The 22,080-nt window shown below is 38.2% G+C and overlaps 1 protein-coding gene across 1 annotated transcript in view; it reads left to right on the forward strand.

Annotated features, from left to right (window-relative positions):
• Positions 1-1,714: 1,714 nt before the first annotated feature.
• The window catches only part of LOC122812358 (pre-B-cell leukemia transcription factor 1-like), a 1,042,107-nt gene continuing 1,021,741 nt past the window's right edge, over positions 1,715-22,080 (forward strand). Inside the window, exon 1 of the mRNA XM_044084783.1 lies at positions 1,715-2,453. Coding sequence (XP_043940718.1) covers positions 2,212-2,453 — 242 coding nt within the window. The 5' untranslated portion in view covers positions 1,715-2,211. The remainder of the gene's footprint in view (positions 2,454-22,080) is intronic.

Here is a 22,080-nt window from a genome sequence, read left to right on the forward strand (position 1 = left end):
CCTCAACCTCATTATCACAATCAACAGAACATGCTGGAGGGACAGGTTCATAACCCATAGACTGCCCATGCTCTGGAAAAGACTTCCCATACATGTCAAGCAGAGCACCTCATTGGTCCTCTTCAAAAGAAATCTTGATGAGTGAATGGGAAATAGAAAGTTCACCCCGGGGATCACTCCAGTGGCTCTACTTGATAGAGGCACTTGGAACTAACGTCGGGCAGCATGATGCCAGGGCACTTCTATGGGTTAGGCTTGTAGAAGCTCCAGGGCCATTAGCCTAGTACACATCTATGAACCTAAAAGAAAGTCAGTGTAATCATAGCTCTCAACCTCTTACCACAAAAAATCTGGACAAAGCCAAAAATAACGAGTAGACAAAGCCCTCAAAATATGGACAAATGTAATATTGCTCTAATAAACTTAGACACTTGCTAGAATAAATGGTCTTGTATTATAATGCATTTTCTTAAGAATAAGAAGCCTGAAACTCAAATGCCTGTCATTATTTAATGAATTCAGTCCTCAGTGATTTGCCACAAAAATTCAGAAAAACACATTTTTCTGAGAACTAGACCTAAAATATGAGGCAAAAATATGGATGTTTTGTGAAAATCTGGACAGTTGAGCAGTGTGAGCATAATTCCTAACTTTGCAAGCAATCTGTAGACATTCTATATACTGCATGGATGCATAACTCTCAACTGTCCAGATTTTTGGCTCATACTTTTGGTCTGTTCCTAATAAAATGTGTGGTTTTCTGGTAAATCACTGGGATGATCTGAGAACTTATGTCTAAATAATGGCATACATTTGAGTCTATGTTAAATCAAACCCTGATACTCTAGTAACTTTTAAGTTTATAAGAGCAGTGTTTAAAATATGTCTATTTTTGGGCCTTTGTCCCCCCATTTTGTAGTGCTTTGTCCAGATTTCTTGCACTATGAGACTGAGAGGTATGTCTGGATTACATATTATAGAGCAGGTACATATTATAAAAGTGGCATACCTCTCGACTCTTTAGATTTTCGCAGAATGTCCAGATTTTGACTCATATTTTTGGTCTTTGTTGTTCATAAAATATGTGGATTTTTGGTAAATCAGTGAGAATTAATGTTACTAAACAGTGACATACATTTCAGTTTCAGACTTTATATCCTTTACAAAAATTCATGCTAACGAAAAAACATGTTATTCTAGTAACTTTCTAATTTTATAAGGGCAGTATGTAATTGTCCCTATTTTGGACATTTGCCTCTCGCATTATTTTTGGCTTTGTCCAGAATTCTTGTCATAAGGGATTGAGAGGTACGCGAAGCAGTGAATTGTGTGTAGCAGTCTGTACCAAGTTTTCTGAACAAAAGTTCCGTATACAGTTGAAAAGAAGTGGGATGCTAGCTTGGCCCACTGACAAAGACACAAAAGATTCTTGCTTTCAGGCTAACAGCTGTCAGTCGTTATGCCTTCCTCAAGAAAAACAGAAACATTTGTTCATCGTCTAAGCATTCCATTGTCCCACCTCTCCACCCTAAGAGTTCACCCTATTTTAGAATCTGAGGTCGACACCACGCCCCCAAGAAGTGTTCTGGTGAAGACGGCAGATAGATTTTCAGAGAGGCGGAGCCATTAGCGAGCAGCTTTCCTGACTTCCAGTATTATCCATCATGCACTGGTAGGAGGACACACTCCACCGTCTCCTAGCAACGTAGCTGCCACTCTCACAAACGCCAAGGTAGCGACTAAGAGCTGATGGAAAACTGATACCGGAGTACTGATTTCGGGGGAAAGGTGGCAGCTGGTTCGGGCTGTGTTACACACGGAGTGAAAATAGCTACCCGTGACAGTGTCCCAGTTCCTCTGTTGCAAGTGGATTGCTGGAGTACTACCAGTTTAGTTACATATGCTCTGTTTCGAAGCCCTTTGTTTTCTTCATTTATACAATACCGCTTCTGACATATGTGTAAATCTTCTGGTTGATGAAGATACATTTACGAGTACTGTCCGTTTATCATTTGGTGACAGTATATAGCAGTTTGTTTATATAGTCTGGACTCGCTTCTTCCCGGTTCTTGCTGACTCCAGTGCGACTTTGTTGTTTAGGGGCTGGGCCTTGCAGGACAGCAGTGACTGGGTACTTTGCTCCTCCCCTCTGTACTCTTTACTCCGCCCCCTCATTTCTTTCTCCGCGGCGACAGCAGTTTCTCCGGTGATATGGCTGATTCTCATACCCAGCTCTTACCGAGTCACAGTGCTGCAGTAGCCTTGCTTGGTCCGGGCGGCGGAAGCGGACTCCATTCTCTCTCACAGCCTGATGGCGTCATCCCGGACTCGGCCCACAAACGACAGCAGCAAGAAATCCCCTCGGCGATGTCGGGGGGAACGCGGGAGCTCGGGGATATCCTGCAGCAGATCATGGCGATTACGGACCAGAGTCTGGACGAAGCACAGGCCAGGTGAGGCTGGGGGGTGATCTGCGAGCAGGCAGTGGAGGGTGCCACTTCTTGTGTGGAAAAATGTCATTTTGGGACACGACAGCCCTGTAACGTGCACAGGGAAGGTGAACATTTTTTTCCCAGACACATAAAACAAAGTATTGTGTGTATTATTTTGGAAACATGAATGTAACAGTTCGTAACAGCATAGGAGTAGCAGTAACAACAGATCATTTCAAATGTTTGTAAACAGTGTGGTGGATTGGGAAAAGATGAGCCCATGTACGTCTTAGGAACGGCTGTAGAAGTGATTGTGGCTGATGTTGAAAACTCGGGGTTTGAGGCTTCCGGGTGGCCTTAGCGGTGTATACCGATTTGAGGGGGGTACTTGCATGTTTAAGTGTTGATTCTCAACGGACATTACAACTCCCTGCATTCACACCACACGCAGGTTTATATTGTATGTAATATGTGGAGTTGGGGGACTCTGAATATGTATGGATTGAGGATCATGGATCGCTTTTGTGTGTGCCATGGTAAGATTGTGGATTCTGTGGTAACCCGATTGCACCGCACTTGTGCCACCTTGTTTTGAGAGAATGTGCAGAAGAGAACATTATATTAATTGGATAGGCAATGCGAATGCTAAATTTTGAAGGACCGCATATGCAGAGGTAAAATGTTAAGCTGAGAAGGGAAACCGAGGATGCAATGCAACCACTGAAGCAGCAAAGGTTAGATTGGACGTGAGGGGCTTCATCTGCATGTACATCTGCAAAGATTTGTTGTTATGCCAGTGATATATAAGGTTTCCCCATACTTGCTTTTTGAAGTACCTGTGAGTGTATTTTATGTTTTATCGATGAACATTGGGCAGAATTAACTTTTTGTGATGAAAAGAGGGTTTGACAAAGGGGGGTTGATGATAGAGCCTAGGGAATAAGATATGTAGGATCCACAGTCTTTGTTCATAAGTTTCTGAAGTAGTTACCTGGTGTACTGACCAGTCTCTTTCCACAGAAGTGGAATTGCACTGGAGGTCAGCCACACTGGTGTATGGTAGTGAAGGTTCAAGGAAAGACAGATGGGTACACGATAGTACATCTAGTGTCTGTCTGAGAGGATGAATATGTAATTAGGGAGTGTCCAGTTGAGTTGGGCCAGATGCTGCTGCTGAGCATAATGGCTAGGAAGGCTAGTGTAGTCTGAAAAACTGGTGATTAGTTGGGTATCTTGATGGTTTTGACCTGGGACTGTAGTTGATACTTATTCGCATGAAAACAAAGGCTGCCTGTTTTTTTGTAGGTGGCTGTAAGTAAAGGTTGTGTAGTCTGGGTAGAAGTCACTAAGCCCTGTATAGTGATGAAGTAGCCAGGAAACACGTCTAAACTGGGAGAATGGCCCTTCTTTTGTCAGGCTGGTTGGGAAGGGATATGTTTATATATTAAGTTGGTTATTCTTATATAATGGAGTTTTGGGAACCTTTGCAGCAGTTGTTGAAGTTGGTCTACTGTAGACACAACTTATTTGTGTGAAGATATGTATAATTTGCACAGTTTGGTTTTGAATATTTGCTTTTGATGGAGTGAGGTTAGCCACAAGAGTCTAATCAACAAATGTCTTGATTTTTGCAAATGACATAAAAGCTTGTCATTTTTGCCAATGACATAAAAGCTTGCTTAACCAGTATATTGCATTAAGGCATTGTGATAATTACATTCACTACTCGGGGGTTTATTTCACTGAATGTGCATGTTACCTTTGTGGGAAAGTTTTTGGGTAGATAAAGGAAGTTTGTGTTTGAGCTTTTTCCAAATTAGATACAATGTGACAGTGCTGAGAAGAAACGTAACGTTTTCTCTTTCTGTGTGACTGAGGGGAAGCCATGACTGCAACCCTGGTGACCTAGGTTTATTTAGCAGACTTAATCCTGAAGGGTAAGGGCGGTAGAATGGGGGTTGGGTGACACAAGTTACCTGTTCTGCCGGTGATGGTCATCTCAGAGCTGCATATATCAGTGGAGACCAAGCACTGTAGTTCTACAGTGCAGATTGTGCATTGACATCATTTCATTTCAGGCATGGGGTGGGAAAGCGGATAGGTTATTACATTAAAAAATATTAAAAAAAATAAAAACTGTCTGCAATTGAAGCACATGTAAAGGTGATAAAAGAACTGGAGGTTGGATCTTTAGAAAAAGAAAGCAAATTCCAAAGACGGAAAGTGGGATTTGTGGGAACATTACACATGGAATAATGTTAATGAGGAAGAGTGAGGTTTAAGGAAAGGCAGCAATGATCAGTTCATAGGTTCGTACTAAGCTAACGGCCCTTGCGAGCCATTTTAAGCCTAGCCAATTATCCCTTGTGAGACTCAAACCCTGCACCTTGTGTTTGTAAGGCAAACACCTTCACCATTAGGCCACCCTCCCAACCCCAATTAATGTAATGTTGAAGTGAATAGTTTAAAAAAAATGTGTATGTAATGTATAATGCATGAATATGATATTGTTAATATAGTTGTTTTCTGTTAACATGTGTGTGCCTGTGTTTTAAGTGATAATTTAATAAAGATGTTTAAAAAAACTTTCATGCTGTTAGGATGCTACCTGCTGGGTTGCCATGTTCTTCTGTCTGCCTTGCTCCCAAAGACTTTTACAGTAGAATGCTCTGTATGTTGTCTCTGAGTAAGACATGCACTAGGGATGTCAGAGCAGAAGACAGAGGAGGAAGTCTGGGATATGCCTGATGGCAGATGTCTGCAGAGGAGGTTAAAAAAAGTACAGTGCCAGTGGGCACATTTTCTCTGCATTCTGGCTTGGATGTGCTATGTATTGCTCATGCAACACTTTTCATTTCTTTGGAGTTTGGAAATATTTGATGGTGTTCTTTTCCTATTTTGGTGTAAATGTAAAAGAGTTAAAATGAAAATATGGCTGTTTAAATGTTTTGTGATGGTGCTTAATGGATGCTGTTAAAATGCTTTTTTCGTGATGGGAGTTAGAAAGAAACTTCTATGTAATCAGTTTAAGAAGAAGCTGGCATTCACTTGATCGAGATTTCTGTATTCTGATGATGAGTGTGGTGTAAGTGCGTTTTCTTTGGTATCCTCTGCAAAAACTGGTAGCAGACATTGAATACTGTCCAAGTGTGGTAGATGAGACTAAAGGATTACAGTTGTAGCTCGAACATCAATATTAATGCTAAGAAGCACATTGTGACTGTTGCAGAGATTGAATGGTCAACTTGGAAATGCTTGTTATCTCCTTACTTTACTGTAAACATAGCCTTAAGGAAATGCAGCAGTGGAAAAGCACTGACCTTTTGAACTTTTAGCGTTCTGTGGATGTGTGGAAGAATTTTGTACTCCTGCATACCTTGCTTTGTCTTCTGGAAAATGTATCCTACTGATGGGCATGAGACTCTATTGATAAGGGTGATGAAGAACTTTAAACCTTTTTGTGAGACTAGAAAATAACTGATCGAAATAATGCCACACCCATTGTGAGACACAGTTTATAGTTATATAAACTGAGATCAGAAAAAGACTGTCCATGGGTCGTCCACTTGGGACAGTTTGACCTTAGCAAGAAGTTTAGTGAGATTGTATGTGTTTTTACTTTCCTCTCGTATGTTAGTGTTTTATCTACCTGTTTTTTACCCAGGATGTGGTGAATCCCCTTCACCTTGTCTTGTGCCTGCAGATTTTCAGTTGTTTCATTTTAGACTTGTGTGTGGCAACCCTTAGGATGAGTCACATTATTCCATCTTGCATTCTGTACTGCTTACCTCACCCACTTAAAAAGGAACATTTTCTCTTCTGGGATCCATGTTTTTGCCAGTTTGTTTTGATTCACCTTTGTGAAAATTTTTTAGCATCTTCATTGTTTATTCTGTTGAATATTGATAGTTTCTGTCATGTCTTTGGTGTATGCTTATGGTGATAAGCTGTCAGTTAGGCTGTTCCTGGGTAAATGTTTGCTTTCCTTTGCTGTACATCCATGATTTCTTTTTCCCTTTTCACTTCTGTTTCATAGAGAGCAGTATGCTTTGTTCACAGAGCTGGAGTACTTTTTTCTGTAATGAAATTATGGGGATGCTGAAGCAGGTATTTTTATCCTTTATGGCATAATTTTTGTTGTGGTCTGCATTATCTAGGCATAGTCATAATTGTGAGTTATTTCAAGTTATTTATTCATCATCAGAGAGGGTCACTAATTGTAATTGGTCATGTAGATACTACAGAGTTGCACAACATTCCAGTTTTGTTTTGCACATTGTAGATCGATTGAGCAATTGTTCTGTTGGGTTTGTTGATAAATGTATTTTGGTGATTGTATTTATTGATAGTGTGTGAAATTTGTAAATCATATTTGTTGCCTCCTGTGTCATCCTACTTGAAAAGGTTTGTTATTGAGCTAAACTTTGAGATACTGTTAAACTGGCAAAAACATTCTAGCATACATTTTAGAATGCTGTACTTTGTTTACTTTATACAAGCTGTTGTAAATGAATACCTCCGACTTTGCTGTGCCTAGGGACTTTATAGCCTACCTGTGCAATCCATTATTTATTGGATAAGCTGAAAGTTCTTTTGTTTACATGCATATCCGTCTCTCAAAGTCTTTTTTTTTTTTTTTTTTTTTTGCCTCTCTTACAGATTCATGAAACTATTCCTGTTTTTGACCTTATTATCTAGGCAGAAAATCTGTTCTAGGCATCTGTCAGTGTCCTTTGACAAACCTTTCACCTAACTTGAGCACTTTTTTTAAGAATGTATCTCTTGTCTCTCTTCCTCAAAAACTTCATATGTAAATTGTTTTCATTCTGTTTATTCATTTTAATATTGGGGATAATTTATTGTGACTTCATGAAGAAAACACATTTATGGTTGTGTTGAATGATTATATAACTCCTTCTTTAGTGACTTCACCCCTCAGTAATTTGCCAGATCACCACAAATCTGGGCATTCTGCAAAAATCTAGATAGTTGAGAGGTATGTTTATGCTCTCTTCTGGACTTTTCTCATCAGCCTGATATTTTTGTTGAATTGGATTCTCCAGCACTGAACCACCAAAACAAAAGCCATCCAACAAAAAAATTCAGGAAGCAACTAGTCATTTTTTTATTGAGTGCAGAATATTTTTCACTTTCTGGGTCCCCCATTTAAATAAAATGCTGCCCATCACATGACTTCATTTGTCTGTATATCTATATATTTATATCTGTCTATGTGGATTCACTTTATAATTTCAAAATACTGAAATCCCGAATTTCAGTATTTCGAAACCATAAAGTCGAACTGCCTAAATCCCAAAACTACACAATGAAGAACAGAAACACACCATACACCACACAACACATACATCATCCAACCCAAAACACACACACAAACATAAACAAATAAACCTACACTACATATAAGCAGGGGGCAAACCGCCCTGCACCCCCTATGTGGGAGGCTGTGCCCTCCACACCCCCATACTTATATATACCAACTCCGAGATCGCACAAACACACACAGAAAGGAAACTCGCACTCGCACATTCTACAGCCCCTTGCGCACACACAAACATCATACATATACAAACACCAACACATCCAACACTTACACATCCATACTTTCACCTGCCTACCCTAATCCACATGTACAACTAACAAACACATTCACACACACTCAAACTCCCACACAAAACACTTACTTACCTTAAAGTACACCTAAATCCGTACACAACACGAAACACCATCCAGTCACAACACCACACACAACACACCATAAAGCCATAACCGCAAATGGTTTTGTGATTATGCACTTTTGCGATTTTCAACGTTCGACTTTGTAAGTTCGAGATACTGAAATTTGGGATTTCATTATTTTGAAATTATGAAGTGAACCCATCTGTGTGTGTGTGTGTGTGTGTATGTATGTGTATATATATATATATATATATATATCTATATATATATATATATAAATATACATATACTTTGTGTGTGTGTATGTGTGTGTGTGTATATATATATATATGTGAGTATATATATATTTATATTTGTATATATATATTTATATATATATATATATATATATATATATATGTATATATATATATATAAAATGTGTGTGTGTGTATGTATATATATATATATATATATATACACACATACACACACACATTAGCTTAATTGCTAGTGTAGTTCTCTGGCTTCCAAATGATCTTTCCAAAGGCCATCGCTTGGAGCCATCGCAACTTTTTCCAACACTCTAAATTGAAGCACCGTCATTATTTTTTTTAGACAAAACATTGTTTTGCTTTGATTTTTTTTTTTTTTAATGTCCAGTATATGTTCAGAAATTTTTTCTTGGAAGAGCTTTTCCATGTTCTGTATTTAAAATGCTTGGCATTGTTTACAACATATGATAAATACTACTTTTCTCATCTCTTGACATTAGTTTTGGTATATGTATAAACTGATGTAGATACATAAGCATTGAACAATATGAAATGCGTTTTGTTTTGAATGTTAACGTGATTTTTATTTGACAGTGGAACATATTCATATATGAGAGGGCAATAAGTGAGAGGAGTGGTTAATTATGGGGACACTACAGCATGGAATTCTGTCTGAGAGATGGGATGTGCACTAAAGTCATGGGCAGTAACAAGGAGACATTGCAGCGTTATGGTTTTGTGACAGAGAGAGACTGTAGTAAGGACGGAAGCACTGAGATGGGGAAGACAGTGGGATGAGAGTAAGAATGTAATGGGTGAGAGCAGTGTCTAAAAGTTGAGAAGAGTGAGATGGTTGTATAGTCAGCAGTTTTTAGTGATCTGTTCATGTTTAGCGAATGGTGGCAGTGCGTAGAGTGGTGATGTTTAGGTTAACTTTAGTGTCTTAACTTGTAATGCAGAATCCTAGATTGTGAGGACTGAAAGACTGAAAATCCAAAATTAACATATATTAAGTGATTTTTTCCTCAGAATATTCCCTTTTCTATAAGGTATGGAAGTGATGGTGTTGTGTTTGTGCAAATGGCACACTAAATAGTAGGTGCCACATCTGTTTGGAATACTCTCTACAGTTCACAAATGGGTGATTTTTCATTATTGGATAAAAGCTGTGCTTCATTTGTTGTATATGTTAATTGGTTCTATGAAAGAACAGTTTTCATAACTGAAGATGACTGATGATGTTAAGCATAGCATGTTAATCAGCATCGTTTCACATTGCATGACTGTTCATGATCTCTGTTAATTATATTGTAAATTTTTGTTTTATTTCTTAAAACATCTTTTTATTTATACTTTTCAACCTTTTCTTCTTATACTTTGTGCAAACAGCTTATATGGTACACCTGCATTTTTCTCCGTCTGCAGTCAGCTTATTCACTTTTTTTTTTGTTTTAAGTTTTGGCCATGCTGATGGTTGCATTTCTAAAAATTCCATTACTTGGTTCATTTTCTCCATAACGCAATTAATTCCCAGTGAAGTATGAGTCTGTTATCGATATTGCACGGTCTCACCCCCCTGCAGCTCTTAGTTAAATCCCTGTTAATCACTCCTATTAATTCCATTACTTTGTTCCATTGAAGTTTTTATCCATTTTCTTCCATTTGTGTGTGATGGCTTTTTTTGCTGTTGATATTGATAATGTTGTTATTAAGGCTTTAGTACCCTTGGGTAATTTTTAATCATGGGTCCCAACTTGGCAACATTAACTCCTGTTTGACTGTAATATCTGAATCTGTTACCTTTCTTAGAAAGTTTTTTTTTGTCAGTTTTCAAGTTTCCGACAGCCAAGTGGAGCATGCTAAAGTCTTTTTGTAACTGTCACTGGTATTCCGTCCATCCATGGAGTTTTCCCAGTTGCCTGGTGAGTTATTGCCATTAAAATGTCTTCCTTGTTATCTGCTTTAATAACATTCTGCCTTTGTAACTAACATTTCTTTCTTTTTTGGAATGCCTTTGTGTCCGTCTCATATCGTTAAAATACTTGTTGGTTTATTTTCCAGCTTTCCAGTGTTAACATTTCTTATAAGTTTCTGCACTTTCCATACCTTCTGTTTTAAGGTTGTTTCATTGCCAGTTTATTTATTTATGTTTACTAAATGCTCTCAGTTTTTTTCATTTGCCTTTTCCAATTGCTCTTGTTCCTTTTTCATCTGTCTTGGCTTCCACTGGCCTTTTTAACCCTTCTGGGTAACTTTGTTAATTCTCTTCCCATGTTCTTTATGTCTTTATATTTTTTAACAAAAGTGTTTCTAAGGTAGTCCTTCACTTTTTCTCAACCCACCGCCATGCTCTTTGCGTTGTAGTCTAGCTGCGACTGTAGTGTATTTAATGTTTTTTTAATCCACTCTGGACACTTTTTTTTTTTAGTTTTCTCATTTATATCTGAAAGTACCACTTTCTGTAAATCCCTATTGGACTCACCATTCTTATTTTTAATATCGAAGCATGATCTGAAAGAGTAAGTGGACGGGTTTTTCAAATTTACTACTACAATGTTATATTTCATTTAACTGTATAGTCTGACTAACCATGCCTGGTTTTTTTCCATGCATACTCTGGGGATTCTGTAAGTTCTGGATGTCTGTTGGTGACTTATGCTGTCCCGTACAACTTTACATACCATTCCAGATATTTTGGTTCTCCTGCTATTGTAACACACTCTTCACTGCATATCCCATTCTATTGTTGGCATCACTTGTTAGAAGTTAATTATTTCCCCCATTATAGTCCTCAGTTTCCCTGTTTTAGTTTTATTTAGATTATCATAAGTCTGTCTTTTCTTTCTTAGTTTTCTTTATTTAATGCCCCTTTTCTCTCTCTCTCCTTTCTGTAGTTAAATGATTTTCTAGCTATTTGTCACACCGATTTAAGTCTGTTAAGGGTCTGTCAGTGACTTCCCCTTATCTTCCAGTAAATACTGGTGTCCCACAAGGCTCCATCCTTGGTCCTCCCATTTTTTAACATTTTCATAAACCGTCTTTACACATCTTGTCAACATGCATCGACTTCTGCTGAATCTCAAAAAATAAGCTACTTTTATTTTTTCCTAAATTTCATACCCGTGAAGTAAGAACTTCAAAATCTTTTATCTAAACAGTACTGACATTGAAGTTCTTTCTTGTACCTAAACTCTTAGGTGCAGCAATAGATGATAATCTGAAGTTTGATCTCCACTTACTTACAAAACAGTACCAACATGCCAAAACTAGCTGTGCTTTATAGAGCTAAGAAATTTCATACAAATTCAACTAGAACATCTCTACTTGATGTCTATCCTTTTTATCCTCTCTTCTTTATGGCTCCCCCATCTTTGACAAACAGTCCACTTTGAAATCAAACTATGATGCAGTCAGTCAACCATACTGTACCTATCACTGGTAATCCAAGCCAATTTAGTGATTTAAGAACAAAACAATCACCTAACATTCACACAGTACTGTTAGCACACCCAGTAATATACAACCCTTCTTCCTGCCTAGCTGTCAGTAATATCCTTCACCACCATCCACCAAATCAACCTATTCTCTCAGCTGACAAACAACTACTTGAAATCTATAGGGCACAGTTTGTGTTCTGTGTGGTTATATTTTGGAACTCCATCCTGATCACTTTTGGGTCGTTACTGAATCATTCATAAGCCATACACTTCCTCTCTGAGATCAAGTTTTACAAGGCATTGATTGATCCCCTTTATAAAGAACCCAGCAAATGTATTGGCTTATCTTTACCAGTACCTTCACCTCCTATACAAGATTCACAAACTGAGAGGATGGGGCCGAAGTGCCTCTCACTCCCTAGTGATGTTAAAAGACCATAGAAGAATACTAGATTAAACCCCCCAAATGGCCTTCTTAAGCCTAGCCATGTTTCCTAGAAATATTTAGGTTATTGGTCCCTTACGTGCTGTTAGGGATATCTAAACTTTGGCATGAGAATGTAAGCATTTACAAGCTTCCTCACTCTCATAGAGACATCTGTGCCAGACTCGGGGTAAATTTATGATTCACCATCCATGATCCAAGTTTTGCTTGAATAAGTGCAAACCCTTTCGTGAAACAGAGGGGTAAGGCATGGTCAATCTGGAAACAAAATCCAAATAATTCTAACCAGTAATGTACAGATGTGGTAGTATATTAAAGTAGGTACAGTACTTAGTTTTATTTGCTTTTAGAAAAACATAACTGTGGTGGTTCTTGTGACGACCCTCCACCTCTGGGCCAGTAATCAAGGAGCCTCAATCCTCACCACTGGCACCAGTGGGGGAGGATAATGGGTACATACACAGCATCTCCAGATGCAGCTCTCTGCATCAAGCACAATTTCCCTTAAGAGCACACAGGGAACTTAGCCAGTCCGGGGCTGGTTTCTCCCTTTTTCTCCAGATCCCCAGTAAGACTTGCCACTGGCACAGCTGTAGAGTTGAGATTTCAGCCAAGTGTCCAAGCCAAGACCTCCAGTACCCTCTTTGTCCAACCAGTGCCTCGTGTCCTTGTCCAAGTAGCTGACACACTCTTTGAAGTTTGATTTACACACACACACACACACACACACACACACACACACACACACACACACACACACACACACTCCTGGGAAAGGCTGGCACAGGTTTACTAGCTATGCTCCCTTCTGCCCAGACTATAGGTAGTTATGACTATCACCAGGCACTCCTACCGGCTATCTTAAGGCTCTTCCAAGGTTACCCAATATACTAAGTGAAATTAATATTAATACAAATGGTAGTTTGACCAAGAACAGGGCTATTAGGAGTAGCCCACACAGTGTCAACAAATAAATATGCAAATAGTCTCAAAACATAAATATCTCTACAAAGATCAGCCACAATAAGATGTTTAAATGTATTTAATAATAAAAAGGCAAAAAAAAGTTGGTCTTTCGGCTTTTCCCGATTAGGGTTCACCAGAGAAGATCACCGGTTCGCAGATTGATTGGCAGTGGTGATTTTACGGTGTCGAGTTGCCAGCCCGGCTAAGTATATATTCACAGTGACAAGAGTTCAAAATCACAGGAAATACTTGAAATAATTTTGAAGGACAGGCTCAGACAAATAAAAACAATATCTAAACTAAGCTTCACTGTATTCCTGACTGAATCTAAGAGAGTTGCTATTCCATACTTCCTTAATAGAGAAAGGCAGATGATGTGGTGAATTGTACTTCTTATTGTCAGGCCCAAGACAGAATACAGAATGTCCTGCCTCACTAAGAGACTTCTCAAAATAATATCTAAAATATTACTTCTGGGATAGCTTGCAGAATGACATAACGTCTGGTCATCTGACTTCTAGTTCCCGTGCAAACCCACCATTGCTGGAAGCTGGCAGGATTTAGCACCTACTTTGTAAAAGTACACACACACTGTCTTTTGCTCAGATCTGTGCTGGTGCTGGAAGTCGGAAAACAATTTCATACCTCCATGCTTCCAGTGTAGAAATTAGTTCACCCCAGTTTCCGGTATACTGTTTGCTGGACTGAGGTTAACCTTCCAGTTTCCTCTGTTAAAACATATACATTTAAGCAGTTACATTAGTGCATGTGCGTTTCTGTTCTCTCCAGTAGGGTACACTGTGGATACATTTCAAACACAAGTGCTTTACAGATGCCTTTTCGGCACAAACATCTGTACAGATCAGTTTGATATACACAACATACACTTCAAATACATTTGTAACACAAGCATCTTGTATAAATTAGTTTAATATTCACAAATTACATATAATTATTTACAAAATTCCAGCTAGCTGTGCCGGCAGTACCTCCTAGCATCACAATTCTTAATCTGGCAGTATGTAAAATGCATAATGTGTAGAATAAAAATATGCAAGTTGTAACGCGTGTGACTGCTTTCACGGGAAGTACGGCAAAACTGTTATAAATGAGTGCTAACTGTAATATCGCACATGTACACACATTTTAAGTGCTTTTAGCTTTAAAACTTACCGTATTTGATTTGAACACTAGGTTGTTGTACTCAACCCCCCCCCCCCCCGCAGAAAAGCAGCATTCAAATTTAAGTAAAATCTCAAAGTACAGAACCTGAAAGTCTTAAGAAAAGAGAATGCCTGTTTAGAATTTGTTACTGCCATATTTCTGGAGTCTGCTGGTGGATTGCATTCCTATATTCAGGCTGGAATCCATTGCTTGTGAAGATTTACAACTGCTGTCTGAACTTCTCTTATGGGGAGAGATAATTAGACTTAATAAAACCTTTAGCTACCAGAAAAAACAAAAAAAAAACGGTCCAGATAAGCTGTTCTTCTGTATGCGTTTTTTGTGTTTGAAACCATGTATTGTGTATTTTCTTTGTGCAAGGTTATAGCTGTTTTATTAGTTGATTTTGCAAAGTGCATTTCTTGGTTTTATTTATTTCAGTTAAAGAACTTCACAATCTCAAGAGTTTGAGGTTGGGAAATTATTAATACATATAAGGGTATTTGATTAACTTGGCCATTTGTCAACTGTTGGATTCCACCTTTCAAAGTGTTACTGCTTGGGCTGTTAAGGGTTACTGTGTTAGTATTTAGCACTCGCCATTGTTTTAAAGATAAACAATAATTGCTTTCTGAGCCAGTGATTGTAAGTCTGATGTGCAGCTATACGATGTAAAGCTTATTTGAGTGAAAATCTAAACCAGCGGTAACTGAAGTACTGAATATTGTAAATTAAGATAAAAGAACTGGATATGGTGATTACCTTTAGCTGCATCATTTTTCTTTTGCTTTGTGCTTTACTGCTGATAATTTCCTTTTGTTGGAATGCATCAGAGGCAATAATATGCCATGATATCAATATTTGATGTCTCTCTCCATGTTTTTCAGTAAGTTTAAAGAAACTGGCTGCAAAAAACCCCCTAGAAAATGGAAATCAAAATTCACGAGTAAAGATAGCAATGGCAGAAAAAACTTCCTTAGCTGCTAAAGGTCTTCCCAGGTGCAAACAAGTGAGAAAAACAGAAAATATTCCTGAGTTGACCACCACGGAGCTAGAAGATAGCATTGAAACATTAATGTTGAAAATTTAAAACTTTAGGTTTTATTTAAACATAAAACTTCATTTAAAACCAAAGGGTAAAAAAGAAGAAAAGCGCTTTCAACCTATTCAGGCCTTCTTCATTTCAGTCCCACATAGTTTTTTGTTTGTCTGCTACTTGTGCATTCCTAGACCGAGCTTGAAAATTGTCCATTGTAGTTGGGGTATACCTCCCAAAATAAATGTAAATCAGTACATGTTAATGTTGGAGCACATCAATAGTAAATGAGCCTTGCCCGGTTCACATCGCTTAACTGTTTAATGTCATGCATTATTTAACAATAACTAATGATGATGTTATTAAGTATTGCTACAAACATACTTTCTCAGTTTACACTCTTAGATATTTCAGTTCTGGTTTCCACAGGGTAACTCTCTTCTGTAGTCGTTTGTGAATGCAGTTATGTGCTTCTATGCTCACCTTTGACAAAATTATTTTTAGTGTTTGTTGCCAACAAATAACTAAGTAAAACTTATAACATTGTTCATTACCTCTTCTGTAAGCATTAACTTTTTTATGTGGTTTCATGTATTTATAGTTGATTGAGTCAGCCATGCTTGGCATAGCCTATTTTTCAAGGAAGAGTCAAGTAGAAAAGCTTTAGAAAAATAACATTATGCAAATGGGTATTGAGTATGTGTTGTGTACTAGAATAATATCATACAGTTTTTATTTATTTTGTTTATTTGCATTTGTTTACCAGGATAGTCCACTGGGCAAAATAGCCCCTTTTCAGTGAGGCCCAGGGCGAAAAGCTCCACAGGTAACAGGAGTCAAAAAAACATACTGTGGATAGATAATAAGTGAATGACATAAAGCAAAATACATTTGGGATGAGAACATTACAGGAGTATATATAGCAATAGTATGACATGAAGTAAATATAATTGGAGTAAGTTCATTACATGTCTCTGTATGCAGCCAGATGAAACATATAGTTGATAAATTGCATGTTGATTCAAAAGAACAAATATTGAAGAACTCTTCATGACCATTTCATGCACAGGATAATTCAGTTCATAAACTGGTATGTATGTTGTCTGTTAATTACACAGATTACAATTAAAATAGTTTAAGGCACTGTGATTACATGTGGATTGACTGCTCTTTTGCAGTTTTTATATTATGGGGAAACCTTTAGCAAGCCAAAGTCCAGATAAAGAAATAACCTGGCAAGACTGCACACATTTGTGAGGTGTGGATACATTTTCCCTGTGGCAGGTGCAGTTGCTTACCACATTAGTCATTTTCTTTTGTATATTAAAACTTGGTGAAAAAGCAAGTGCAGTGTGCATTCTTTTATAAATGTTTGTTTGTAGCAGTTGGCGATTTTAATTGCTGTACATTTGTGTTCCAATTAACCCTAATTTGCACTTGCCTAATTAGTGCTGTGGGATTTATGTAGGTTATCGGGAGGTAGTGATGTACAGGTTCAATGGGAGGGGCAGTGTTTTAAAAAGTAACTTTGTTTGCATGTATGAAAATGGTGTGAACTCTCTTCGGCGCAGTACTTTTTCAGTGATCCTTTGCACATGTGCTTTAATTAATTAATCTGTACTGAATTCAAAAATACAAATATTGAAGAAGAACTTCTAAAATGCTTTTAACTGTTTCTACAAGTGATCAAAGTAATATCCTAATGTCCTTGTGTCCTAATAATGTGCTGCTAATCAGTTGACCATGATATTAGTCCATTTTTAAGATTGGTGTTGGGAAATCCTGACAACAGCTTGTTGGCTGTCTTCTATGTAATTTGAATGTTAGCTCATTGTTTGTTCTGGTGGTTTACAGTCCAGTCATGAGAAGCTGGGATGATTGTCTTACTGGGCATAGCTGGAAAGTTTGGTGGTGGTACCTTTTGGCAATTTTTCTCACTTTGGTTTGCGGGGTTTTTCATACCTGCCATATTGCATGTCATTTATCAAAATGTGTGTGGTTATCTGCTGTCTTTTTTTTCCCTACTAGCTGTCCTTTTTGGCCGGGTGCATTGGACTCTGTCATACTGATACTTTTCTTTGGAAGATAGGTCTCTGACTGTGGCTGTCTGACAAAAGACGATTGTGTGTTTGAAGCATTTGTAGAGTCAGAAGGTCACTTGGTAAATTGAGTGCAATATCCATTGTGGTCTTTAAACATGACCTGGACTGTAGATATATTGTTACTTTGGGATCCAGCACATCCCTTCTCATGAAGATCCTGAAGCCTGTGCATCTTTAAAGCAGTTTTGTTTAAAATCTTGCTATGATTCATAGTTCTTATGGAAACATTAGTAACTCTCTCTGTTTCTCTCTCTCTCTCTCTCTCTCTCACACACACACACACACACACACACACACACACACACACACACACACACACTTATGACAAGTGTTTTAATTGACTTAATGGATGCAAAATAAAAAGATATGAATGTATCTTTGATATGCCAGCTGATAGTTTAGTGAGTGTTGTCATATGTGCTGATTTTGTTTTACAGTTTGCACTGTTACTGTTATCAAATTGGGAAAAAAGGTGCACGTGGGATTTGGTTGTATTTGAAGGGTCTTTCAAGATGCAAGTTACACAAACATGTTGTTTGTGACAGTTTGAAGGAAACAAGAATATATATTTTTATGAAACATTTGCTATTTGCCCACATAGAGTTGATAGTTCCTCTGACATTTTTCTTAAGTAAAACAAGGTATTATATAAATCTGAAATGGACCTCAGTGGAAGAGGAGTTATTTGCAGGTTAGCCATATTGCAAGCAAGTGTAAACCATTATCTGTTGATCTAAATGTATTTTTAAAGATCATGTGTAAATGCTCACGGCAAATCTTTTTTTTAATTTCCCACAAAGGATATGACGTGACTCTTCATAATCTGAATACTCTTTGAGGAAAAATGTTTTTTTTTTTTAATTTAATTATAGAAAAAAATACATATGTAACCATAAAAACTTCCTCCAAACTCGGAAGTTTAACTAGCGCACCTGTCAGTATTCTGACACATCATAATTACATTGTTGTTGGTGCATTCGCTAGTTACATAACTGACAACTTGTTAAATACATAGCTTGGTAAAGAACAGGTGATATATTTTTGTGCAAGTCAGCTATTACCTAATTGCTTTGCAGTTCTTTGAATTTTCCATTTAAACCTAATTATTGCTTGCTTGACAGTGACATAAATACATCTGTGGCACACTGGGAGGCATGTCAGTTAGACTTCGTATTTGACAGCAGTTTTGGGATCCAGCACTTAATTAAAAATAAATAATGCCGGATGTGCTTGTCACCGTGAGTCGCAATTTATCCAAGAAGGGTTAGCTTGGACATCAAGTGGGAAGGGTGAGGGGGGGTGAATGATGGGGCAGGATAGGTCATGAGGGTCATGGAGAGGAGGGCTAGGATATGGAGAAGTGGTAAAGGCTGGATCAGCTTCGCTGCCTTTGCCTAATTGAACTATTTATTCCAGCAGAGGAGGAGACTGGTATTTCTGGCTAGCAGAGAGCCCTAAGGCCCATTCTTTCCTGTCTGGAAGCCCCAGTTATCCTACTTTCCCTAGAAAGAGTTGGGAGGTGTGGAGTGGACCAGCTTTCTAGTCCTAGAGTTGGTCAGGCCTCTCCTCATGGTGGCATGCTGTCGCCATCAGTGGCTTATCAGAGCCTGAAGTCACTAGCTCCTGAGAAGCATGACTTTGAACGCTAGTTTTCCTCTCCTATTTACTGTGAATTTATGGTAGTTTAAGTTCATCTAGCTCTGCACCTCTAGTTCATTGGCTAGATGTTACTCATGAAGCAGGCTAGAACTGCCTCCCTCCTAGGATGCACAAACCTGCGGTGGCTGCTCATTCCTATCCTCCATGGCCAGCTCCTACAGACACCCAGGCTGCTAGGCTAACTCATTCCTATCCTCCCTGGCCAGCTCCTACAGACACCCAGGCTGCTAGGCTAACTCATTCCTATCCTCCCTGGCCAGCTCCTACAGACACCCAGGCTGCTAGGCTAACTCATGTTACCTGCAGTGAATTCAGGGTTTTATCCGTTTATGCCACATAATTGTTTCAAGTGTTTGCAAGCATCTTCTTCCATATGGAAACTCTGTTTAAATTAAAGTTTTTAATCCAATTTTTTTCTACATTTAAATTTAAATATTAAACTCTTGTTAAAAGAGTTTAATCTTTAAATTTAAATGTAGGAAAAAAATTATCACAAGTAATAAAGCAGATGTTTTGCAGTCAAGTAAAACCCACAGGTCCTTCAGAGATAATACAGAAAGCAAATGGTAAAAGCACTGTTGAACTAATTTGGCTTGATGCAGTCACAGAAGCAAGAAAGTGTGCTATAGTGTAGCATTTACGACGCAAGTCTGTGACTCATTGCACCATAGTGATACATTAAAGAAGACAATATTAGTAGTTTAGTTTGACTGGAGCTGTCTTATACTACAACAAATGGAAGATGGATTTGCAGGCAGGAGCTTTTGAGGGTCTTGGGGTGGCACAAGTGCTCACTTCAGCAACTGGAGAGAGGTTGGGGACTCTTAAAAATGCCTCGGCCATCCATGTTACTGAAGACTTTCATTAGACCCTTGGACAGGTAAGACAAAGTGGCAGAAGGTACTGAGGAGAGGATAGGAAAGATAGTGATATCAGCCCTTCTTCGTGGGTACATGCTTGCCTGGATGTCATCAACCTCTGGTCAACTTTCGCCCACGTCAGTGACCATGTTGCCACTGATACAGAATAATTAGAACTAAGACTCATTGGAAAGGGTCTGATGGTCCGCAGGAGGAGACGCAAAAGGCACATAGGAAAGAAAAAAACTGCATCTTTTCATGTAAAAGAAAAAAACTGCATCTTTTCATGTAAAAGAAAAAAAATGATTCTGCCTGATCTGTACCCCTAAATTAATAATGTATGGTTTCACAGAATTTTGACTGCTAATAATAAATCATATAACTCATCAAATTCACAGTCAGCAGCTCAGTTCTTTAATTCGGTAACATAACTATGTCTGGACCATGTGGACTGTGTGCCTTAGTAATGAACAAATGGTGTATATGTGGTTGTAACACTACTCTTTCCTCCCAGCAATACTCTGTCTATATCCCTTTTAAAGTTGAAATATTTTACAAACTTTAGGGCTTTTTCTCCTTATGATTTGCAGAAGCGTTAGTTTCAACTTTTCAGGCTTGCTGGAGATGGCACTTGCGGTCATAATTTATGGATACTTGTCAGAGAAGCTATCATAGAGATGGGTTTCCTGGTGACTCTAGATAAACATTTGTCAAATATAAGTTGAAATAACTTATGTTTGACACCATTTTCATACACTTTGCTTTCATACTTAGCAACACATACAGGATTACAGACCACATGATACAACTTTGGGAGCTCCTTAAAGATACACAGGAGATATCACACTGCAAATAATTGGGTGAGCTTCCTATGAAAAACACATTTTTCTGAATTAATTCCTGCTTCAGTGATTTTTATTTTCACAGTAATATTTGCTCATCTGTTTCAAACAACTGTTTTGGATCCTTTTTTTGAGTCTTCTTTTGTCTGTTGTTAACTGTTTTAATATTTGAGTCTGCACTTTGTCTTCTCGGCATCGGGTTGTCTTGTTGATCCTTGCAGGTCACTCTTAAGGCACATTTCTGTTGATGCATAACTGTTTCAGTAGTAGACTCTCAAATATAATGTACTTATTATCAAAGATTCAGTAATGTGGAGAGATTGGATAGAATCTGCATATTACAGGAGGATGTTCATTTGAGAATATTGAGGCTCAAGAAATTATATGTATGCATGTAAATGTATATTTAAGATTCCTCCATTAACTTTATCTGACAATGCTTCTGTGAGGATTGGGATACGGATGCAAGGTAATAAAGTAAAGGAGAGACACTGGTGCTTTCCTACATAATTATTGAAAAGAGAAGAATTTATGGACTGGAAGACAGTTGAAATTCAAAAGTTGCTAAGATTGATAGAAAAGTATAGCTACAGTTTGGGACAAGTTGAACATGGATTTCAGAAATATAGTAGAAATATGGGTGAAGGGATAGGAAATATTTAGAAGGAAGTTAAATCACTGTAAAATAAAAAGGGAAATCATTTGGAATAGGCGGAAGAACAGCTGCAGAGTGCTAGGGAAAATAAGTATGCATTTAGATTTCATATAAGTGGTTAACCTGGCCCTGTGGTGCAGAGGGATGAAACCTTGGCTGCACCTCAGATGACCAGTACTGTTTAGCACCGGTACTTGTGGACCAGGTGGCAGAAGATGGGAGGATGCAGTCAACTCTGGCTTATTCATCCTGGAAGAGGGAGCTAGCTTGAGTTGCTGTATTGGTGACACCTTGCAGTGTGTCTCTGTAGCATAAAGATCCTAATGTTGCCACCCTGCAAGTGGTAAGCCACTTAGTTGGGAGGTTTTCAATCAATATACTGAGGAAGTGGTAAACAGTGTACTGTGCAGTCCAAGTCTCCAAATCCAGGTAGGAATCCAAACAGAGATAAAACAAATACAATTTATTTATAAAATAAGATTAAGTGCTTTTGCCCTTACAAGTCAAGGACTTCATCAGAATAACTTAAAA

This window comes from Protopterus annectens, chromosome 9.part0, assembly GCF_019279795.1.
Source record: "Protopterus annectens isolate FY-2018-M chromosome 9.part0, PAN1.0, whole genome shotgun sequence".
NCBI lineage: Eukaryota > Metazoa > Chordata > Ceratodontiformes > Protopteridae > Protopterus > Protopterus annectens.